The sequence below is a fragment of the Thamnophis sirtalis genome, unplaced genomic scaffold (assembly GCF_051295495.1).
Source record: "Thamnophis sirtalis isolate CommonGarterSnake01/CBP01778 unplaced genomic scaffold, rThaSir2_p1.2 scaffold_9, whole genome shotgun sequence".
Taxonomy (NCBI): Eukaryota; Metazoa; Chordata; class Lepidosauria; order Squamata; family Natricidae; genus Thamnophis; species Thamnophis sirtalis.
This window is the reverse complement of record NW_028261389.1, coordinates 32,734,546-32,756,703: the sequence shown is the minus strand read 5'-3', so window position 1 is coordinate 32,756,703 and position 22,158 is coordinate 32,734,546. Positions and strand designations below refer to the sequence as shown.

General features: G+C 35.2%; 2 protein-coding genes across 5 annotated transcripts in view; both read left to right on the top strand.

Moving 5' to 3' along the window:
- Positions 1-5,014, top strand: part of IFT56 (intraflagellar transport 56) — a 28,254-nt gene extending 23,240 nt beyond the window's left edge. For all 3 annotated transcript variants that reach the window (XM_014060470.2, XM_014060469.2, XM_014060471.2), the window contains 2 exons: positions 805-938; positions 4,046-5,014. In XM_014060470.2, the coding sequence (XP_013915945.1) occupies positions 805-938; positions 4,046-4,157 (246 nt within the window). In that variant the 3' untranslated portion in view covers positions 4,158-5,014. The remainder of the gene's footprint in view (positions 1-804; positions 939-4,045) is intronic.
- Positions 5,015-6,030: 1,016 nt separating this feature from the next.
- Positions 6,031-22,158, top strand: part of UBN2 (ubinuclein 2) — a 61,014-nt gene continuing 44,886 nt past the window's right edge. Inside the window, exons 1-9 of one of the 2 annotated variants that reach the window (XM_014060468.2) lie at positions 6,031-6,552; positions 13,313-13,402; positions 13,894-13,995; positions 15,104-15,241; positions 15,405-15,517; positions 16,073-16,571; positions 19,480-19,550; positions 20,072-20,201; positions 21,990-22,108. In XM_014060468.2, the coding sequence (XP_013915943.2) occupies positions 6,046-6,552; positions 13,313-13,402; positions 13,894-13,995; positions 15,104-15,241; positions 15,405-15,517; positions 16,073-16,571; positions 19,480-19,550; positions 20,072-20,201; positions 21,990-22,108 (1,769 nt within the window). In that variant the 5' untranslated portion in view covers positions 6,031-6,045. The remainder of the gene's footprint in view (positions 6,553-13,312; positions 13,403-13,893; positions 13,996-15,103; positions 15,242-15,404; positions 15,518-16,072; positions 16,572-19,479; positions 19,551-20,071; positions 20,202-21,989; positions 22,109-22,158) is intronic. The other variant, XM_087723252.1, reaches the window with a different exon arrangement.

Here is a 22,158-nt window from a genome sequence, read left to right as displayed (position 1 = left end):
AATGTGAAATCCTTCTGGTCTCTGAACTTGGTTGGTTTTTTTTGCAGATATTTCATTACCAAACTACATAACATAATCAGAGCCTGTAAGTGTTGGTGGGAGTAGTCTTGGTAGTTTCCTGATTCAGCAATTGTTTATTACTATCCTGTTTAGTAGTTCCTTGATGGAGATATTGTTTGCTTCTTGATTGTTCATTAGATCTTAATCTTGATGTTAATTTGCTCATCTGGGTGTTGCTTGGTGAAGAGGCTTTTTGGTCCTTTCCTTTTCAGCTTTTTGATAGTCTCTTTTGAATGGTGTGTAGATATTGTTTGTGTCTGTTCTTATTGATGCCAGATTTGTCTGAAATTCTCTAGCTCTAGTTTTTAGACATAGCTTGGTCTAGGATGCTCACTATTTCCAAGTTGAAACTATGGTACTAGTCCGTCCATGTGTTATGAAATTAAGGAGTTTTCATCCTGCCTGCTAGTTTTTCATGAATATGCTCTGCTAATTTTTTCTGCTAGACTTCTGCTGGTCACCTAGTTTGGTAATAAAATGTCTGCAAGAAAACAACCAAGCTCAGAGAGCACCAAGCGCTCCACAGTTCAACACTGAGCTACAAATATTGTGTCAATAATAATTTGTTTATGACATTGAAATGTATTTATTTCTTTAACTTGAAAACAAAGTCAGAAAATTTTATCTGGCTTTCAAATCATGAACAAGAAAAATTCAGTATCAACGTTCATTCCTCTTTTTATGTTGCTGTGTATTTAAATTTTGTTTTAGAGCTTTAAGCATGTACCTTTATCTTCTGCACAGATGGGCCAGTTTTATTATTCTGCTAAAGCTTTTGATGTCCTCGAAAGATTGGATCCTAACCCTGAATATTGGGAAGGCAAAAGAGGAGCCTGTGTTGGTATCTTCCAGATGATTGTCGCTGGCAGAGAGCCTAAGTATATACACTGAGTTTCTCTCTATTACTTTGGCTGCTTAATATTACAGTATTATTGGCTTGTTACTGAATACAAATGCCAATTAGAAACTTAAGGAACAGAAGGCTTTTAAGTTTTGATTCCGGTAAAGTATGTATTATGAATGGAAGCCTTATCTTTATTAAAGTACAGGTAGTCCTCAAATTACAACAGTTCAAAGTTACAACAGTCCCTCCTCCCAAAGTGCCCGGGCCTGAAGTTATCTGTGTTGCAAGACTGTGGTAGTCATTCACTCTTATGACCAATCACAGAGATACTGCAACATGCCTCCTGCCTATTTCCTCCCCATACTGACTCACCAGGTTTCCACAGGAACCCGTTCTGCTTTGCTAGCCTACCGGGTTCCACATGCTCCTCCCCACCTTGTCACCAATTGCTCACTTACCTTTCAAAGATCTCCAACATTCCAGAACAGGCTGGTTTACATGACAGAAAAGCACCCATCTTTTTCTCAGATGCTGGCGAAGAGGACAGGATCATCTATAAGAATGCAACATCTATCATTTCCCTGTAGGTCTCGTCTGGTCCTAGCCTCTTGGTGCTCTCTGCACATTGCTAGATAGCTGGTTCAAAAGAACTGTTTTGGACACTGCAGTGTGAAGATGGCAGTGGCAGCCAATCAACATGGGGTATTTTCTGTGCTGGTTTTGGCTAGAGGAAGAGGAGGAGGCAAGACTGCACGGTACTTGGGCAGCCAGCTAGGGCGGCAGTAGGACAGCCAAGCCAGAGCAGCTACACAATTGCCAGGGATGCCCGAGCTCCTCAAAGCAAGCCAGTTCGGTGCAGCTATCTGATGCCATCCTAGAAGCTTCACACACATGTCCTCACTTGTCTCTTGCAGTGCCTTAGGTGCGGAGCCCAAGGCATGCACCCTGGCAAAAGTGGGTGGGCACTACCACAGCTGTCTGTATTCATGGGAGAGTCATCCTCTCATCCTCTCCCTTGGGTCAACCCCCACTGCCTTCAGATGCCTCTCTGTCCATTTGATCTCCCCAAGGATGCACCCAGCGTGTGAGGGAGATGGTACACCAAGCTCTTCATTTGCCTCTGTAACACTGCAATTGGTAAAGACCATGCAGGTTCGGCTCTCCATTATATGGCAGAGGAGATAAGGGCTGCAAGAGATGGTGAGTTTGGTGCACCAGCCACCCCACGCTTGCCAGGCACGCTCCAGGGAGAGAGGTAGAGGCACCTGTGGTTCGTGGGGGCTGCTCAAAGGGAGAGGATGAGTTACCGGGGGCGGGGGGTTAACTCAACAAACAGGTTATACAGCAGGGGAAATAATAATAAATAAGCTTAAAAAATTAAAATTAGCTAGTCAACAGAAAAGTCCCTGATTAAAAAAGATGATTGCATAAAAGGCATCAGAGGAGTTAAAAGAACATTCTTATGTCACAGAATTTCTGGGAATAGCCATAAAGAATGTTATTTCTCATTTACAGGTTACTCTTAATATTTTTTAACTAGAAACATCTGCATATAATCAGCAAGATTGACATACATTTTTAAAAAATGGTTCTACTGAAGCTAAACCAAACCTAGGATACCCTCACTGTTAATCCACACAGACTGCCTGATGTCCCAAAGTGCTTTTTCAAGAAGCAATTGGAATTTGGTTTTTCTTTGAAGACATTTTGCTTCTCTTCCAGATTCTTGGATGAGAAGTGAAACATCTTCAAAGAAAAATCAGGAAATCCAATTGTCTCTTGAAAAAGCACCTTTGGGACAACCATGACCAGGATGACTGAGAATCTCCATAAACATTTAGACTGCCTGATACTAGACTTTTTTGAACCTTAGCGATATCTCTGACCACCACAAGCAAATAATTCCCAGGAAAATAAACATATCCAGACATATTTTGTGACACAATATCCCATGAATTGTATTAAAGACTATATGTATCATTGTTAGATAAGATTATAGTGGACAAATTACCTGAACCCATTAAAAGATCTTTGTAACTACTAATAGTGATAATAAGCAACAGCAATAGCAGTTAGACTTATATACCGCTTCATAGGGCTTTCAGCCCTCTCTAAGCGGTTTACAGAGTCAGCATATCGCCCCCAACAACAATCCGGGTCCTCATTTCACCCACCTCGGAAGGATAGAAGGCTGAGTCAACCTTGAGCCGGTGAGATTAGAACCGCTGAACTGCAGATAACAGTCAGCTGAAGTGGCCTGCAGTACTGCACCCTAACCACTGCGCCACCTCGGCTCTTAGATATGTATGCTGCCTTGGGCTCCTACAAAAGGTGGGATATCAAATAAATGTGCATCTACAAATAAAAAGGATCCTGGATGATCCTTAAATGGTGAACCTGGATCATCCCTAAAGTGTATCAATGAAAGTTTTCATCTGGACAATTTTATCTCTCAGTGACTACAATCATACACCCATGTTGTTTCCTTTACCTTCTTTGGGATTGTTTTTTTTAATTTCCCAGTTGACCAATATGTAACTAAAATGCAAATCGATATAATTTTTAATCATTAGTTCCTCCATTTTCCTACTTCATGCTCCAAGATGGCTGGATGTAGGGTTTTTTTCAGTGTGCTAACCAAAAAGTAATTAAATTGAATTCTACTTTATTATCGCAGTATTAATCACAATAGATATATCTCATTTGACAGAACTAAATCTTTTATTGATGCTTTTAATATAAAATTTCTTTCTCTCTGTTCTGTATTCTAAAATTGAAAATGTTTAGAATGCAGAGCAGAGGAAGAAATTTTACATTTAGGCATCAATATACTGTAGGGTGAAGATCAGAGAAATCAAATCAGCATCATGGATAGCCACTTACTCCTATTGAATACATACTAATTTATGGGGCTGAATTTTGGATTTCTAGTTCCTATCAAATGTGATATATCACTTTCTCTGATTCCTATATGAAATTTTCTTTTATCCATTACGTGAAGTCAGAGAAATTTAGTTTCTAGCAACAGAACTGAAAAATATACTCCAAAACTTTTCAGATATAATATACTTAGAAGTTCATAATACTGTCCGATCTATTCTTTCTCTTTTTTAAAAAAAATATTTATTTCTTTGCTTTTAGAGATACTCTAAGAGAAGTACTGCATCTCCTGAGAAGTACAGGCAACCCACAGGTAGAGTACATTGTACGTATAATAAAGAAGTGGGCCAAGGAGAATAGAGTTCCTGTTTAAACAGTGTGATCAAGCAAATGGTCGTCTTTCAGCTATATTGTGCCCGGCTGGAATACTGTGTCATTTTGTACCAGAACAATTATAAAAATACAAATCTATTTATTTTTATATATATTTAAATGTCTTATGAAAACTATGCAATGTCATGTATTGTGTGGAAAATTTTCACTCTTTTATACTTCTCCAAATTTTATTCTATTACACTATTACTGACCTCTAACTGTACATATTAGCTTCGATCTTAAAATGCTTTCATTGTGTGACAATCAGTACTTTTTTGAGACAGTTCAAGAACTTGCAAAATACAGATTTTCCCAGGTCTTATTTTGAAACAGAATATAAAAAGCTCTAGAATTAATTTCAGATTTTGGTTATAAAAGTTCCTCATAAAGAATCTAAAGCTAAACACTTAAAATGGAGCACAAAAAGAAAATGATGACCTGATTAGGTAGTTTTAATTGTTATGATCTAATGGACATAAGGAGAAGTATTGTAAATAAATAGATAACAATCCACTTTCATTTGCATAAAAATATTGTTCATACCTTCATTTGTTTCTATTTTTTCTTTCTGATTAAATTAGGGCTGTAAACATATCATTCTGTGATGAAAGGTATTTTTTAGTATACTGGGAAAGTTAAGAGTTGGTTTCAGAATATATGTAATGCCTAAGGAAAATGCACATTGAACACATTGAAATGAACATTGGAAATCCATGATAGAAAATGTGCTTATCTACTTGTACATGTTGTATGTAAATAATATAAGTTAATGCTGTATGTTCATTACAATTTTTTCAGTCTCTCCTGCTTTTAATTCTGGAGCAAAATTCCAAAATAAATTCATTTATAAAATCACCTGTGAATTATTTTTTGTTCTTTGTATATGCCATATAACTATGTTTGGGGTTTGGTTATTTTTTGAAATTCCTTTTCTTTTTTGTATTAAATCACTCCAGGCCATTTTGTAATTAAGCAGCATATACATTGCAAAAATAAATCAATTATATGTATTACTTGGTATAATTGGATAGATTCTACATAGTTAAACCAAGTTTTATGCCTTAAAACTTTGTCTCTGAAATTAGATATCAAAAGGAAAAAAGAGCTAGATATAGCTTCTGCTTTGTCTTAGCATTTGAAATTTTTTGTACTGTATCCAGCTCAAATGTACTAAACAAGAAACACTTTTTAGGATGGTCAGTTTCTTTGAATTGATCCTTAAAAACAAATAATGAAAGACGCTGTTTCGTAATTAGTTCATGGCATGTTAAAAGGAAATTAGTATTAAATAGGAAGAAAACCATACACCAAGGATAGAATGCTCACAGCTTTTTCAGGTACTAAATGGTTTTTATGACCATCTTCATTTGTTGTAAACTAGAAAAATAATAATAATATATGAACAGGAATGATCACGCTTGGTAGCTGCCGCATTAGCGCCGCGTTTCTGAGGAAGTTAACTCTTGCCCGGAGCCACCAATAGCAAAGAAAAGTGCTCATTCAAAACTCTTCGCGAAGGCTTTTTAAAAGTCTTACGATTGTACGGCGTACGCATTTCCAAGGCAACTGTGGGCGGGGCCATGTCGTCTTCAACGTGCGATCGCGGTGACGTACTAAAAAAACCCCTCTTAATCGAGAACAATAATGACGTGTAGCAGCGCGTCCGTGGAGGGTTCTGCCTTTGCGCATGCGTGCCCTAGTAGCCTGCATCTATTTACGTGGGGGGGCTCCAAGATGGCAGCGATGTTATCGGCAAGGAGAGGCTAGTGGGGAAGAGGGGAGGTACTCTGACCTGGTTAAGGGGGAGGGAACGAGCGGAGGAGGAGGTGGGGTTGTGGGTGGCGAGGTTGGGTCACCGAACAGGTGGGAAGGGGGGTGGGGGGTGGATGATGGCGGAGCCGCGTCGGGTGCCGTTCATTAGTCTGTCACCCGTGAGGCGACGAGAAGGTGAGTCTCCGGTGCTAGAGCGAGAGACTGGAGGGGGCCGCGAGACAGAGCAGCCATTAGCGCGTGAGGGCCTGAAACTACCAGATCAGCAGGACCACCGCCACCACCACCCCTATGAGAACAGCCGGGTAGAGCCGCCATCGCAACCCTTTGAATCTTGTCCTCGGCCAGAGTCTCATCCTGTGTCATTGCCGCGGGAGATCAGTCGGCCTGAGCTGACACCAAAGCCACCTCAGCCGCCACCCCACCGAGAGTCCCCAAGGCCAGAAGCACCGCCGCTCTCGTCTCAGCAGCAGCAGCTAAATCAAGAAAACAACCGACAGGAATCGCCGCCGCCGCCACCACTGGATCAGACGGTTCGCTTTGAGTTGATCTTGAAAGATCCCACGGAGGAGAGCTGCGTGGAGTTCAGCTATCCTGAGTTGCTCTGGAGTGGCAAGGCCCGGGTACTAGACCTGCAAACACTCGCTCTTCTCTCTCTACCCTTTCTGCCTTCTGTTTTGTCAATCTTATCCTATAGGGTTCTGTTAGCATAGTCCTTAGCTTGAGTGCTGGAGAGGGAGGAGGGGAAATAATGAAAAAATAAGGGGGTTTAGTATTAGAAAAAAACTCTATCATGATGGATATAAGACCAAATTGCTACTCTGATTCAGTCAAAAGATGGTGAACCTATAGGAGCTGGATTTTCTACTGGTCTGTGAAAACCCTTTGATACAAAAAGAGCCGAAAGCAACCAAATATATCTGTGCCAGAAAGATTTTGTTAGTCAATTAGTTTTTCTGTTGTGAGTAAGCATAAACCTGTGGTTTTTATTTGCAGTGTTTTTTCAATATGCCTTACAAGCACTGTTATGCCTGTACATCGTTTTAAGTGTTGTAGAGATCTGAAGATTTACATAGCAGTGGTGTAAAGGCAAGCAAAAATAGGTATTTCTTTTTTACAAAGTCAGGATATTGGGAAAATTTGCTTGTTGATATTGTTGTAAATAGTTTCAGTAAATTTGTGACAATGGTTATATAAGTAGCCATTAGGATGAAAACCTGGGGGTTCACTTTAAGAAATCAACCTATATTGAGATTGGTTGCAACTATTATGTAAATTGGTTAAAGCCTATTAGATTTTTTTTTCTTTAGATCTCAGTATCTTGAATCTGTTGTATAACTTTTGAATGTGATGTTAAAAGATATTTGCAGGAGATTGAAGAAAATTAAAGATCAGTAAAATGTTTCTTTGAAATAAGAGAGATAGAGAATCTGATGTTAGCATTAAAAGAAGCACTATGTTTGTTTTAATAAAAACTGTTAGATATCCCTTCAGTCTTCATAAAAGATTTTATGTTCCCTTTTAATATATATAAAATAGAGGTTGCTATCTAAATTGCTTTAATCTCAGATTATTAAGGTAATAAACCTGTACTACTGCTTTGTTTAGTCCATATTGAGAAATTTTAGCACCCTAAATATTGGTGATATTGTAGAGTGCTAAATTTAGGGATGATGATGTACCTCTACCTGCATTTCACATTGTCTCTTACTTTTGGACAAATTAGGGCTATTGGGAGATAGATTTAAGCACACTAGGCTATGTTGCCCATTTTCAACTGAAATTGATGGTTACGGTAAAGTTATAGGGTTTCCTAACTATTTCAACGACTATTTGCATTATTTAAATATATTTTGCCTATAGTTGGTAATTCCTACTTTTGATCACATTGTGGTAAATTTAGCGCCAGTAATGCATTTAGAAATGTTAATGCAGCCTAATTCATAGTAACAGAGGCTTATACAGAGGGTTTTTTTTAGAACTGAGCCATCACTATAACCCACAGTCCCTTTTATGTTGCTGAGAATCTGTTAATTGAAATATTCTAAATTATTTTTTCACTTATAGGGAAGTCTACTATGTGAACAAAGTAATATATTATTTTGCTATTTGTAGATTAAAATAGAACATTGCAAAAAGATGTCATTGAATTACTGACAATTATTTTTAAGTATTAACATCTGATTTGTAACCATTTCTATAATAATACATAATAATACTCAATACTATTACCAAAATTAACACTATACTACCTACAATTTATCATTAGGAAATAACTTTTTCTGTGATTTTTTTTAAAAAACCTTGTTTTTCTTTGTATGTTGTTAGTTGGTATTGAGAATTCTACCAATTGTCCCTCATCCTCCTTCTGCTGTTATAATATGAAATGTAGTACAGATAGTCCTTAATTTATGGCCACATTTTGAGCCAAAATTTATGTTGCTAAGCAAGACATTTGCTAAGTGGGTTTTGCAGCATTTTACAACCTACCTTGCCACAGTTGTTAAATGTATCACTGCAGTTGTTAGTAATGTAGTTGTTAAATGAATTTGGTTTCTCCATCTACTTTGCTTGTCAGAAGGTTCCAAAATGGATCCAGAGGGTTCCAAAAGTGACATATTTATGCCACTGTCATAAATATGAGTCAGTTGCCAAGCATGTTAATTCTGATCACATAACCATGAAGATAGACCAACATTCATAAGTGAAAAATGGTCATAAGTCACTTTTTTCAATGCCGTTCAATGTAACTTTGAACGTCACTAAATGAATTGTAAGTCGAGGATTACCTGTATCTTTTGCTATATTTTTTTTCTTTTTGTTGCTATAATTTATCCTTTACTACATGGTATTGCCCTTGGAGTACTGCAGGCCAACAATAAGTTCATAGTAAGTTGGATGTTTTGCTTGAAGTTATATTTGATTATTGTGAGATTTGTATTAAAAGGGATCAAAATAAAAGCAAGTAATGATATTTTCATTAAATGTAAATATGCCCATAATTGTTCAAATCACATTTTGCAGGATTGCTAGCCTCATATCTAATATCTCAGGTTTAAGACGAATAGGACCTAATCCTGGGATAATAGGTGAAATAGTTGTAATAGATGAAAAACCTAGGTGAATACAAAAAATGATGTGTAAGTAATACTGTGTCCCTAAGTATAATTTTATCCAAGTGCATTCTGTTCTTATGCTGTTCTATTTGGGAAGGTGAGGCTACTGAACTTTTGTAAATCAGTGGACATCCAAATACCATACTATTATTAATGCTGCTATTACTAGTTCAGCAGAGGACTTCAGTTAGTTTCATGCTTGTGGAATTGATTCATGTGGAAGTTCTAAATCTGTATTTTTACATCTATAATATAAATATTTAAAAGCATTTCTTATATCTATACATTATTATATTAGGAACACAGGTAAGATGGTTATTTTAAGATTTAAAAAGTCTTATTTGATTTAAATAAGATAATTTATGGTATTTTTAATTGCATGGCTGGGCAACCTGAATCCTCAGAGCTGCATATGGTCCACAGATCTTTTTTGCTGGTCTTAGAGTCCATACATTTTCACAGAAATAAAATATGAACATGAAATAATATAAAGTAAGATTAAAGAAAATAATATGTAGTGAGAGTAGAGAAGCCATAGGTTAGTGATTTATGTGAGTCAAATGTGGCTGGATTCACATAGCAAACCATGGTTTAAGGTTCAGTAAATTAAATTAAAACCAATGTTAGATTATTGGTAGTTTAGTACAATATGTAACTGGCCATAGAGCTTGTTTTTCTACTTTGATGAGAAAGCAATTAAAAGAGAGGGTAAGCAACATCTAGTCATACATAATCACTGATCCGCAAGATTGATTCTGATTCAATAGATCATTGTTAAACACTCTTTAAAAGTTTAATGATTGACTACAGCCATTGAATTTAAGTTTATGTGCTTGCAAAAATGAGATGGGGACATCATTTTGGTTGTGCAAATATGGTTATATTCTGTTTAAAACAATTTAGCTGTGGATTAATTTGGCTTGTTTCAACAAATAAGGTTTTAACATCTTAAAACTATGACAACGATAACTATCATAGTTTAGCATACTTAGCATAGATAAATTACATTTGGTGTACTATGTCCAGTTCTGGAGATCTCACTTAAAAAAAAGATATTGATACAATTGAGTGAGTCCAGAAATGGGCAATAAAAATGGTCAAAGGTCTGAGGGAAAAACCTATTAGGAGAAATTGGAGGAACTGGATATGTACAGCCTGACAGATGGGAAAGAGGGGACATGATTGAAACCTTTACATATATTAAAGTTGTAAATAAGGTTCTAGAAGGCAGTATTTTCAATATTAAAAAAGCAACATGGGGGCATAACCTCAATCAGGCACAGGAGGCAAGTTCATAAGTAAGAGTAGTAAAGGTTGGAGCCTTTTGAGGAGGTAGTAGGTCAGTCTTAGTATTGTATTGTATTGTATTCCCCTTTCCCTGGTTTCTGTGAGCCGCCCTGAGTCCCCTCAGGGAAAAGGGCGGCCTACAAATAAAATCAATTCCAATCAATTCCAATTCCAATTCCAGTCATCAGTAACTGAGTTTAAACATGGTTGGGATATAAACATGTGTCCATCATCCAACAAAAAAATTTAAAATAAAGTAATTTAAAAAACCTCAAAGGGCAGACTCGCCAACAGATTTTTTTTTTTTTGCCATTTAAGTTTCTAAATAGAAGTGAAAAATAATTGCTTTGTATCCATATCTAAAATAGTGGGAAACTCACTTTAGTACCTTTCTAACAATCTAGCATTTTGTTTCTCAGAACTGCAAACCAGATCTTTCTATGATGAAAGGCAGAAAATAGAAGTGTATGTATCTCCTGCCTTGTTCTACACGCAGTACTTGGAGATATACAGGTTCCAATGTAGAAATAATAGTAATGGTTATCCTTGATGCACTAATCATTCAATAATACTTTGATATCACCTCTGAACTGCCGGATTTTTTTTAGACTACAGTAAAAAATCACTAAATTATATTGGAACTTGATTTACTTAATACGGTAATGAAAGTGTATTATAATCTATAGCCATGTTTTGTTGCTGCTTTAACTAATCCAGTTGCTACATTTTGTGATGTGTGAATAAAAAATAAGATCAAGATAAATTACAACATTGAGCTACAAAATTTCCAGCAGCAGTTCTTCTGTTTCTTTAAAAAGAAGAGGGAAATAGGGAAGGATTAACCTTTCTTTCTATTCTGCATGATTACTACTATCTATTTGTAAAATTGGAAACAGTGAACAGAACTGTGGCTACTAATTCCTTTTAAATTGGTGATTGAAACGCATGAGAAGAGAGGATAAAATTTTGATAGAGCAATTTGTGGTAATCTACTGGATGCCACATGAATATATCTCATGTTTGTAGGCAATGGGTGAGTCAAAGTCATGTAAAAATCTAAAGGAATGAAAATTACATCTCTATGATGCCAGTTTAGCTTCATTCAGCTGCATCTCAAATTGTCCTTGCTATACCACAGTAGTTGATCTCACTCTTTACAATAACATTCAGTGATGACATAGAAGAGATTAGCCAAAGAATCTCTTTTGCCCATATTTTGTGAATATGATTTGAATTTACTGAATTTAGTAACTTTAGAAGTAATCTTTTTTTAATGCAGTTTCATGCAATTAGACCAGAAGTAATTATGATGCTTTTTATTTAAAAAAACTTTATATAACCTACAATAGTTTTGTAGACAATATGACTTTTCTTTTTTTTTAAAATGGCTCTTGCTTGTTACCGGATAGATGCAATATATGAATTGTCAAGTAGGAAACAAGAATGCTAATTTAAAGTATTTCAGAATCACTTAGTGTGCTGCAGGAGATAAAACAGGAAGGCAATATGTGATCACAATTTTTCACTGTCATCAGGCCAAGTAGCGAATGAAGGCTGTCATGATGGGAAATAGCTACTTATATCTCGATTTACAACAGTTCATTTAGTGGCTTAGTGTTCAAAGTTACAATATCACTGAAAAAAGTGACTTATGATTGCTATTCACACTTTCCCCCGTTGCAGCATTCCCATGGTCATGTGATCAAAATTCAAGTGCTTGGCAACTGACTCATATTTATGACAGCTGCAGTGTCTAGGGTCATGTGACCACCTTTCGTGACCTTCTGTCAAGCAAAATCAAAAAGGAAGCCAGATTCACTTAAAGCTGTGTTATTAGTGATTCAAGAAAGGTTGTAAAATGGAACAAAACTCACTTAGCAATACAGATTTTGGGTTCATTTTGGTCATAAATCTAGAATTACTTGTATTTGTTCAAAACAATTCTAATTTCTATAATTGAGATAAATATTGGTGTCTGTTAATCTGGAATACACCATTTAATTGAATGAATTATATTCTGAATTAATGTTTGAGTACAGAAGAAAAACATAATTTTCAGATCTCAAATTTTATTTTCTGTGACTGTTTCTTAAACTTTATTTTCAGGACTCCTTCCCACTTTTAAAAATTATGGAAAATTCTGAAGGGGCTTTTGTTTATATTGATTATTTTTATAAATATTTTCTGTATTAAAAATTAAAATTGACACAGTCATAGAATATTTATTTATTGGATATGTAAAAGTAACAATATTAAACCTATTAGATATATCTCAAGGAAAACCCTTTGTTTACAAAAAAAATGAAAAGAATAATATTGTTTTTAATTTTTGTAAGTACTTTCAATATCTGCCAAATAATTTTAGTTTTTCATGGATCTCATTTTAAGAAATACTGCTCTATAAAATTGTTTATTGACTTGATCTCTTCTCAGAGTTTGTAAAGTTGTAATTTAGTCCTCACTTATGTTATTTAGTAATAGCATATTTAATATATGTGGGGTTTTAAAATATTCTGTGTTAAGTTGGTAGAAGCATTAAATTTGGTAAGTCCTTTTATAGATAATTTAAAGCAGTGGTGAACCTTTTTTAACTGAATCATAAGCTTTGAATGACATGAGATGGGACTATGATTAAAAACAACTGCATTTATTAAATTCAGTTAATGTTATTCCCTATATGTTGAATAATTTCCCCAGTCTCTTGCATTAAAATTGCAGTATGGCTGTAACAGTTCGGGTTTAGGGTACCATATCTAGTATTAGGTCACAGATTGTATATCACTGATTAATATATCTTACTGATTCCAAAAGGGTTTATTTAAATTAAGCTGTTTAGTTTAGTACTGATGCATTAGATATTAAACTAAACATGTTAAGGATTCTGTTTGCTTTTCCATTTAAAATTGTAGTCATAGAAAATCTGTCATGTACTGCATATTTAAATATTAAAAGTGATTGATTTCTTGTTTTCTCTCATCAGAAAAAATCACTCATTGAAGACCCATTTGATAATGAAGAGCATGAAAGGCATGAGGTGGAAATGCTGGCTAAGAAATTTGAAACAAAATATGTGAGCAAATCTGTAGAAATTGTTGCTATTGAAGGCATGAATCCTGATAATTTTTAGTTGCTTCTAACATTGCTTTAAGTGACAAATTTAGCTTTAAATAATTTTGTTTTGGTCATGGTGACATATCCACTGTGTTTGCTGTCTAATCATTCTGCTTTTATTCATTTCCCCCAGAAGGCAGGGACTCTTCTGAAAGAAAAATAATTCTGTTATGTCTAAACCCAAATTGCTAACTTTTTCTTAAAATAGCCTAAGCTAATTTCAGTTTCTGCATTCAGTCTTATTCATTATAAGAACATAGAACATCCGGTTAAATGTAGGTCTTAATTTATTTCTCTTGGTATCTTGCTAACTTATTTGCCAGAGAATCCAAGCAGGAAAGATTGATGAACTTTTTTTTCCTGTTATCCTATAATGCTTACCTGCTTCATTTGTTTGTTTGCTTATTGTGAGAAAAAAAATTCCTCTAAGATATCAATCTTATTTTATAGGGTGGAAAGATCCACAAACATCGGAAGGACCGAGCCCAAGATCTGATAGATATGGGTTCTGGTTATGATGTAAATGATCCTTTCATCGATAATTCAGAAGCTGTAAGTAAAACTTAAATGCATATTGTATCTTTCTCTGAGAGCTGAAATGTACGGTGATATCTCGATAGTCACCGTTAATTGGTTCCAGGAGGTGCAATGAATACCAAAAATGATGAGTATCAAACACACTTTGCCCATAAGGAATAATGGATTGAGTCACCAGGGAACTGAAACTGACAAGTCTAGCTTGTGTATAAACAAACTATGAGTACAGGGACAAAATGTTAGTGTCCAAATGTGTTGAGTACCAAATTCTATGAGTTTCAAAGCAATTGAGTACTAAGGTATCATTTTGTATCTGATATTCTGGGGTGATTTCATTTGGACATTATGCTTTCTTTTTTCAGTTTAGAGATAGGACTACATCAAGTATTTTTGGATGATTATTTAAAGCTAGGTAATTTAAAACATTGCAGTATTTACATTTGGACCCAGCATTAGGTATAGTCTGGGAGAAGAATCAGGAAATGCTGCATTTTCTTGGTAAATACTTTAAATTTCAGTGCATGATAGCTTGACTAACAACAATTGTGTTTTAATTTTTTAATTTTTAATTGATGTGATTTACATACTTCTAATATTAAATAATGAGTACATTTTACAATTTATAATTCAGATAACTCTTGATTTTTGGGGGGGGGGAGCAGCATTAAAAGATGTTAAAATATAAAATAACTTACTTGATTAGCCAAAGGCAGATGTCTTATGCTACAATTAGGCAAGATTATGTTCATACTAGATGTTCATCTTTATAATATCAGTGAGATACACCCACACTCACACCCACAAACACACTTTTGCTACGTATCAACCAGAGATGGTATTCTATTTTCTTTACTACCAGTTCGGTAGCGGGATCACACATGCGGCACGTCTAGGCATGCACACGTGGCATATCTGGGCATGTGCAGAAGGTCCTTAGGGTAGGTGGGCAGAGTCTTGTACCATCACCACTACCGATTCGCCCTAACCGGTGCGAACCAGCAGCATACCACCATATTCTGATATATTCATACTATCCTTTTGTTGCATTGCAATAAAACTACTACATTGTTTTATATTAATACATATTAGTAATATAATTTTAAGTCTTTTATATTCTTTGCAGTATGATGAATTGGTTCCTGCATCCTTGACTACTATATATGGAGGCTTCTACATTAATACTGGAATTCTGCAATTCCGCCAAGCATCTGATTCTGAAGAGGAGGATTTTACAGGACGCAGAAAGCATAAACCATCTAAGGTGAGTAGACTCAGTAGGGGTGTACATTAGGTCATAAGTCACTTTTTTCAGTGCCATATAACTTTGAATAGTCACTAAATGGACTACTATAAATTGAGGGCTACCTGTATCTAAGTTGTATGCGTCTTCTTCCCCTTTTTTTCCCTGCTCCTTAAATTTTTAGTTAGGAAAACTAAAAGATGGTGATGACCGCAGTATGAAGAAACGAAAGCGGAAAGAGGAAGAGGCAGAGAAGGACAAAAAGCCTCGGAAAATTAAAGTTACCAAGCAGTTGGGGTAAGTTTATTAATACTTTCTTCTGACATAATATATTTGGTTAAACTGGTTAAAAACAATGAATTATTTGCAATAGCATTTCCATTGTGAGTTATTTAATTCAGTAGAATAAATGTAGATCAAGTGAAGTTCAGTATATTTTTCTTGACAGGTTTTTTAAAATAGTATCACTAAAATGATAAAGAGTTTCTTAGATTCTAGTCCCAAAGCATATACAAATATGATACTACTATGATACTACTATTTGAATTAGTTTATTTAAATGTGAGAAACACATGTTCAAAAATTATTTTGCAGTTTTCCAGACTCATGAGTCCGTGGATTGAAGAAAGTTAGTTGCAACCAATGTTCTGAAATAATTTAAAATGAGATAATGTATTTCTTTCACTGCTTTACAATGTACTTTACATTACATTCACTACTTTACAATGTATTGATGTAGTTTAATCTATTCAATTTATAATATTCTAGTATTAACTAATACAAAGTTTTCACATTTTTCATTAAGATCCATTAATTAATTCCATTCAGTTACTTACATTGTTTTATTTACAGGGTAATAGCACTAAATTCACACAAATCTGAAAAGAAGAAGAAAAAATTATACAAGGATTCTTTTTCATTGGCTGCTATGATCCGAAAATTTCAGAAAGAGAAAGAAGCCTTTAAAAAAAAGGAGGTTGACTTGAATCCCACAGTAGCAGCTACCTGTTCTATACCCAATAAACTTCCTATGGCTCCTACCATTGGTGGTAATGATGTGTCCGAATTGAATCTCAGCATTACAGATCCAGTGCTTTCTATTTTTGGCAGCACTAATGAACGTGAGCTCCTGCAGGAAGCTGAAAGTGCCCTGGAGATGCTGGGAGACATTGATTTTGATAGGTTGCTTGATGGTACCTCTGATGAAAGCCCAGTATCTGATCCTTTAGGAGAAAATGGAAGTGTCACTCAGCCCCCACATACTGCTGAGGTCTTGACACTGAAACAAGTGCCTGCCCTCCCAGAAGGTCTACCAGGACATCTAGAAAAGCGTATTGAAGACCTTAGGATTGTAAGTATATCTTTTTTATTGGACTTTTAAAAGAACTATTATAACTCATGTTATTTAAGGCAATCTTTGCAATCACAATACTTTGCAAATTTCAGAATATATAAACTGACATGAATGTTTGAATATTGTTTGAATTTGTTTGAATGTTTGAATAATGGAGCTCTGATCATTCTTACTTCCTTTGAGAGACAGCAAATTACAGTCCCTAGTAGCGTACATTGCTGATATGTATGAAATCAGAATGCATGCTTCCAAAGATACAGGTTAACCTAATCCATCTGGTTTGATAAGGCTAAAATTTCAATAAACATATGTTTTCATTTCATAGAACCTATTTATGTGATCTGTATTTTCCGGTTTAATAAAGCTTTCTTTGAAGGATATAATGTTTCATTTTGTTAGGTGTTCATCTCATTCTGTTGTGATTGATTTTTAAATACACATTAACCTATCCTCAACCATAAATCTGCATGTCAGCATAGCCTGAGATTTTAAAAGACAAGTATAAAAAGTGGAAAGAGGGACACATAACTAAGGCAGACTATCAGCAAATAGCCCAAACTTACAAAGATGAAGTGATGAAACTATGGCTCACAATGAACAAACAAAAGTAAAAAAGTAAAAAATAACAAAAAAAGCTTCTCCCAACATGTTAAAAACAAGAAACAAGTCAAGGAAACAATTGGTTTATTGCTGGGAGAAAGTGGCAAGAAGATGACAACAGGAAGAAAGCAGAACTACTTAACTCGTTTTTTGCATCTGTCGTTACACAAAGGGAAAAAAATAGTTCAACCTATCAAAAACAGCACCACAAAAACCAGATTAGAAACACAAGTTAAAATAGGCAAGAAAATGGTGAGTACCTGTCTACCCTAGACGAGTTCAAATCACCAGGACCAGATGGATTACACCCCAAGGTTCTGAAGGAAGTGGTAGAAAAGATCTCAGAACCACTGAACTATATCTTTCAAAGATTCTGGAGCATCGAGGAACTGCCAGTGGACTGGAAAAGAGCTGATAGTTTGCATCTTCCCCTCCCCCCCAAAAAATGGAGTGGGGAATAGATGCAGGAAACTACAGACCTATATTAGCCTGGGAATACCAGGGAAGATTCTGGAAAAGATAAGGAATGAATCAATGAACACCTAGAAGCCAACAAAGTAATAACTAAAAGTCAACATGGGCTTGTCAAAAACAGATCATGCCAGACTAATCTTATTGCATTCTTTGACAAAGTGACAAAATTAGTAGAGCAGAGGAATGCCGTCGATATAGTTTACTTGGACTTCAGTAAGGCATTTGATAAGGTAGACCATAACCTACTACTAGATAAAGTAGAAAAATGTGGGTTGGACAGCATTACCACCAGATGGATTCGTAACTGGCTGACTAACCGCACTCAACGTGTAGTCCTCAATGGAACTGCTTCTACATGGAGGAAAGTATGCAGTGGAATACCCCAAGGCTCTGTTTTAGGGTCTGTACCCTTCAACATCTTCATCAGTGATTTGGACGAGGGGATAGATGGGGAACTCTGCAGACGACACCAAGCTAGCAGGAATAGCCAAAATTCCAAAAGATAGGCTTAAGATTCAAAAGGATCTTGACAGACTTGAACATTGGGTGCTATCTAACATAATTAAATTCAATAGTGAAAAAGTGAGATTCTACATTTAGGCAAAAAAAACCAAAATGCATAGGTACGGTATATGTAATACTTTGCTCAATAGTAGTAATTGTGAGAGGGATCTTGGAATCCTAGTGTACAACCATTTAAATATGAGCCAGCAGTATGCTGCATCTGCCAAAAAACCCAATACAGTTCTAGGCTACATAAACAGAGGGATAGAATCAAGATCACGTGAAGTGTTAATACCACTTTATAATGCCTTGGTAAGGCCACACTTGGAATACTGCATTCAGTTTTGGTCACCACGATGTAGAAAAGATGTTGAGACTCTAGAAAGAATGCAGAGAACAAAGGTGATTGGGGGACTGGAGGCTAAAACATATAAAGAACAGTTGCTGGAACTCTGGGTATGTCTAGTCAGATGAAAAGAAGGACGAGAGGTGACATGATAGCAGTGTTTCAATATCTCAGGGGTTGCCACAAAGAAGAGGGAGTTAAGCTATTCTCCAAAGCACCTGAGGATAGGACAAGAAGCAATGGGAGGAAACTAATAGAAACAACTTAGACACAACTTAGAATTCAGGATAAAATTCCTGACAGATAGAACAATTAATCAGTGGAACAACTTGCCTCCAGAAGTTGTAAATGCTCCAACACTGGAAGCTTTTAAGAAGAGATTGGATAACCATTTGTCTGAAGTGGTGTAGGGTTCTTGCCTAAGCAGGGGGTTGGACTAGAAGACCTCCAAGGTCCCTTCCAACTCTGCTATTCTATTCTAAATACTGTATGGTATTTATATTTCATCTATAAAATGAGATTTAGATTTTAGAAAACATCTTGTTGGATATGAATGAGTAGTAAGTTCTTCTGTATGTTTAGTCTCTTAGTTAGTCTTTGTAGAAACCATAATGCTTAAAATGTATTAGGTAATATAATTTTAACTCCATATTCAAACACAATTGAAAAGTTTAAGAAGTTTTCAAAATAAAATACTAGAAAGATATCAAATATTTTGTATCCTATGCCAATATATTTAAATGAAGCCAATTGTTATTGCTTAAATAATAATATTAAAGCAATATTAGCGCTTAAATATCGTAATTTTATCTGCCAATATTATAAATAGTGAGGAAAGACAAAGTATGTGTGGCATTCTGGAATAAATACTTGTTACAAACTGAGGTAGCTTTTCTGCAATTGTGAAAATATTACAATAAAGTGCAACTTGTTAAATTATTAAAATGCTGGGCTGAAGTGTATTTTTATTGTTGTCTCTAGGCTGCCAAGCTATTTGATGAAGAAGGCAGAAAGAAATTCTTTACACAGGATATGAATAATATCTTGCTCGAGTAAGTGCTCATTTTGTTTTTCAGAAAAATATTTAGTTTAATAGAATAAATGTGCTGAGCAATGAGTAGATTTCTAAAGTAGCTCATAAAAATCATTAGAATAGTGTTCATTTGTTGAAGGGAATGTGGTGGCTGGATGAAGTCACTGAAGCCGTCGGCGTGAGCTTAAGTGGACTCCAGAGGATGGTAGAGGATAGGAAGACCTGGAGTCCATGGGGTTGCAATGGGTGGGACACAATTTCGCAACTAACAGCAACAATAATAACATACTTGACATATTTCGGTTTGGTATTTTTTATTCATAATAATCATATAATATTCTTACACTTGTTTAGCCATGTTTTTGGTATGGACATTAATCACATAATCCTTTAAAAAGAGCAGCAAATAAAGAAAGTGGTGTCCCTTAAAACAACCAATCCTCAGATTTTTTTTCCATAGAGAAAATGTAAACTTGCAATAAGACAAGAGTCTTGTCCAGGTGTTCCTTATTAGTTGTGAATTTGTTTTCTGTTCAACAGTATTGAGATGCAGTTGCAGGAATTGAATCCTACTTTCCACAGTGGGGTGTATTCTCATCTTGAAGCTTTTGTACCATGCAATAGGGACACATTGATAAAACGTTTGAAGAAATTGCATCTCAATGTCCAGGTAAATCAACCCAATTAAGATACATTTTAATCGAGACACATCATAGATGGGTCAGAATTGGTTCCTTGTAGAATGAAACATTACCTGCATGTCAAGGGTGTTTGTGTCTGTATCTGTGTATGTGTTTGTGATTATAAAACCTTTGTATCCCACTGTTTTTAAATAGACTAACTTACTTTCTTAATGTGCTGTAAACTAGATCACATAATTGCTTTGATGATGATCTTTTTATTTTGAATTATTTTTATTTTTGTATTAATTTGTGAGTTAAATTTGTAGTTCTAGACTCTCTCACACAACTGAATCCCCAATAATTAGAAATTGCAATCCTATGGATAGACTTTCCAGAAGTAGCTAACTTTTTTCATCTATTGCTGATTTTTAATTATTAATCTAAAAAGTATTTGAGAACTGTTGTGGTACTTTTAAAAATGTTGACTTTTAAAAAAGATGACTTAATTGTGAATAAATTAAAATCCAATCATAATGCAATACTATCATAATTAGACAAGCCCATGATACTTTTTGGACTCACTGACTTGTTTTTACGCTAGATCTAAGAATGTACATTTAATTGAGAAACACTTTTCTAAAAGTGCTATCAAGAGTCTTTTTTATTTCATTTAACTTGATGGTCTGGAAAATTTGGTCCATACATTTTAAATAATCTTGTTTGTCTATTTAAAATGATGAGGGTGGGGGAGTACATTATCTTTTTTTAACCTTAAAAAGATCCAGAAGAGGTAGGAACATTGCAGGATGAATTTAAATGGCTGGCTGAAAGGTGGGTGGGTGGGTGGATGGATGGATGGAACAATGCCATTTTTGTTTAGCACTCCAAGATCACTTCCATTATATTAGTCAAGAAGAGTCTGGCCATTGGGTTATTTCCCGTTTCCCTGCATGCCTAAAAAAAACTTCATTTTTTTCTCTCACTATAACAAATTGGGAGTTGAGTGGCACCACTTCTTAATTAGCAGATATCTGTTTGATGAATGGATAAAATATTTACCAGGAGGCAGTGTCTTTGTATTTCATACTCCAAATCCTAAGAAGATTGGAGGAAACCAAGACAATGCCTGGAAAGCAAAATATATCAGATGAATTCTAGGTGCCACTTGCATTTTTAAATTTTCAGTTTCATTCATTTTTATTTTTTTATTTTTGCAATACAATTAATTCCATCTTGGCTATGGAAGATAAATAATGAAAAACAACTCTCTTATTTTGAATACAGGACCATACTGGTTACGTTAAGTTGCTCATTATTTGTATCATTGTCATGGTATGAACTTTTGTTTTTGAATTCTAGATCTAGCAGCCTGACCATGTCTATTTGTCTTTTAATTGTCTTGCTGCCATACAATTACATTACTGTGGTATTTTAATTATTTTACTTTTTACTTTTTATTCTATTTTATAGATTGTAACTCTTTGTAAGTGACTAAACTATACGTATTTCAAATAAATGAATAAATATGCTTTGAAAACAGCAATATAGGCACAACTCCTAAGTTTAATTTAATTTTTTTTGCTTCTCTCCTAAAAGGGTTTTTTCTACTGCAAACTTTTCTTTTCTCTTCTTAACAACTAATAATGTTTTTATTGTTAAAAATATACATTAACTTTATTTTTCATAATATGAGACTTTTAAAAAATGGTTTTAGAGCCAAGTTAATTCAGAAAATGAAAAACATCATAGGTTGTTCAGGGAGAAAGCTTCAGAGATGCAGTGTGTGAATGTATTACATTGCTCGCATCACTGTTTTAATGGTAGTATCTTCTCAGGATGATCGCTTGAAGGAACCATTGCAAAAATTGAAGTTGGCTATCAGCTGTGTCATGCCTGAACAACTATTCAAATACCAGGAAGATTGCCAGGCACATAGTCAAGCCAGGAATGCCAAGTATGTAGCCAAACCAAATAGAGCTCTTTGGTCAATATGGGGGGGTGGGG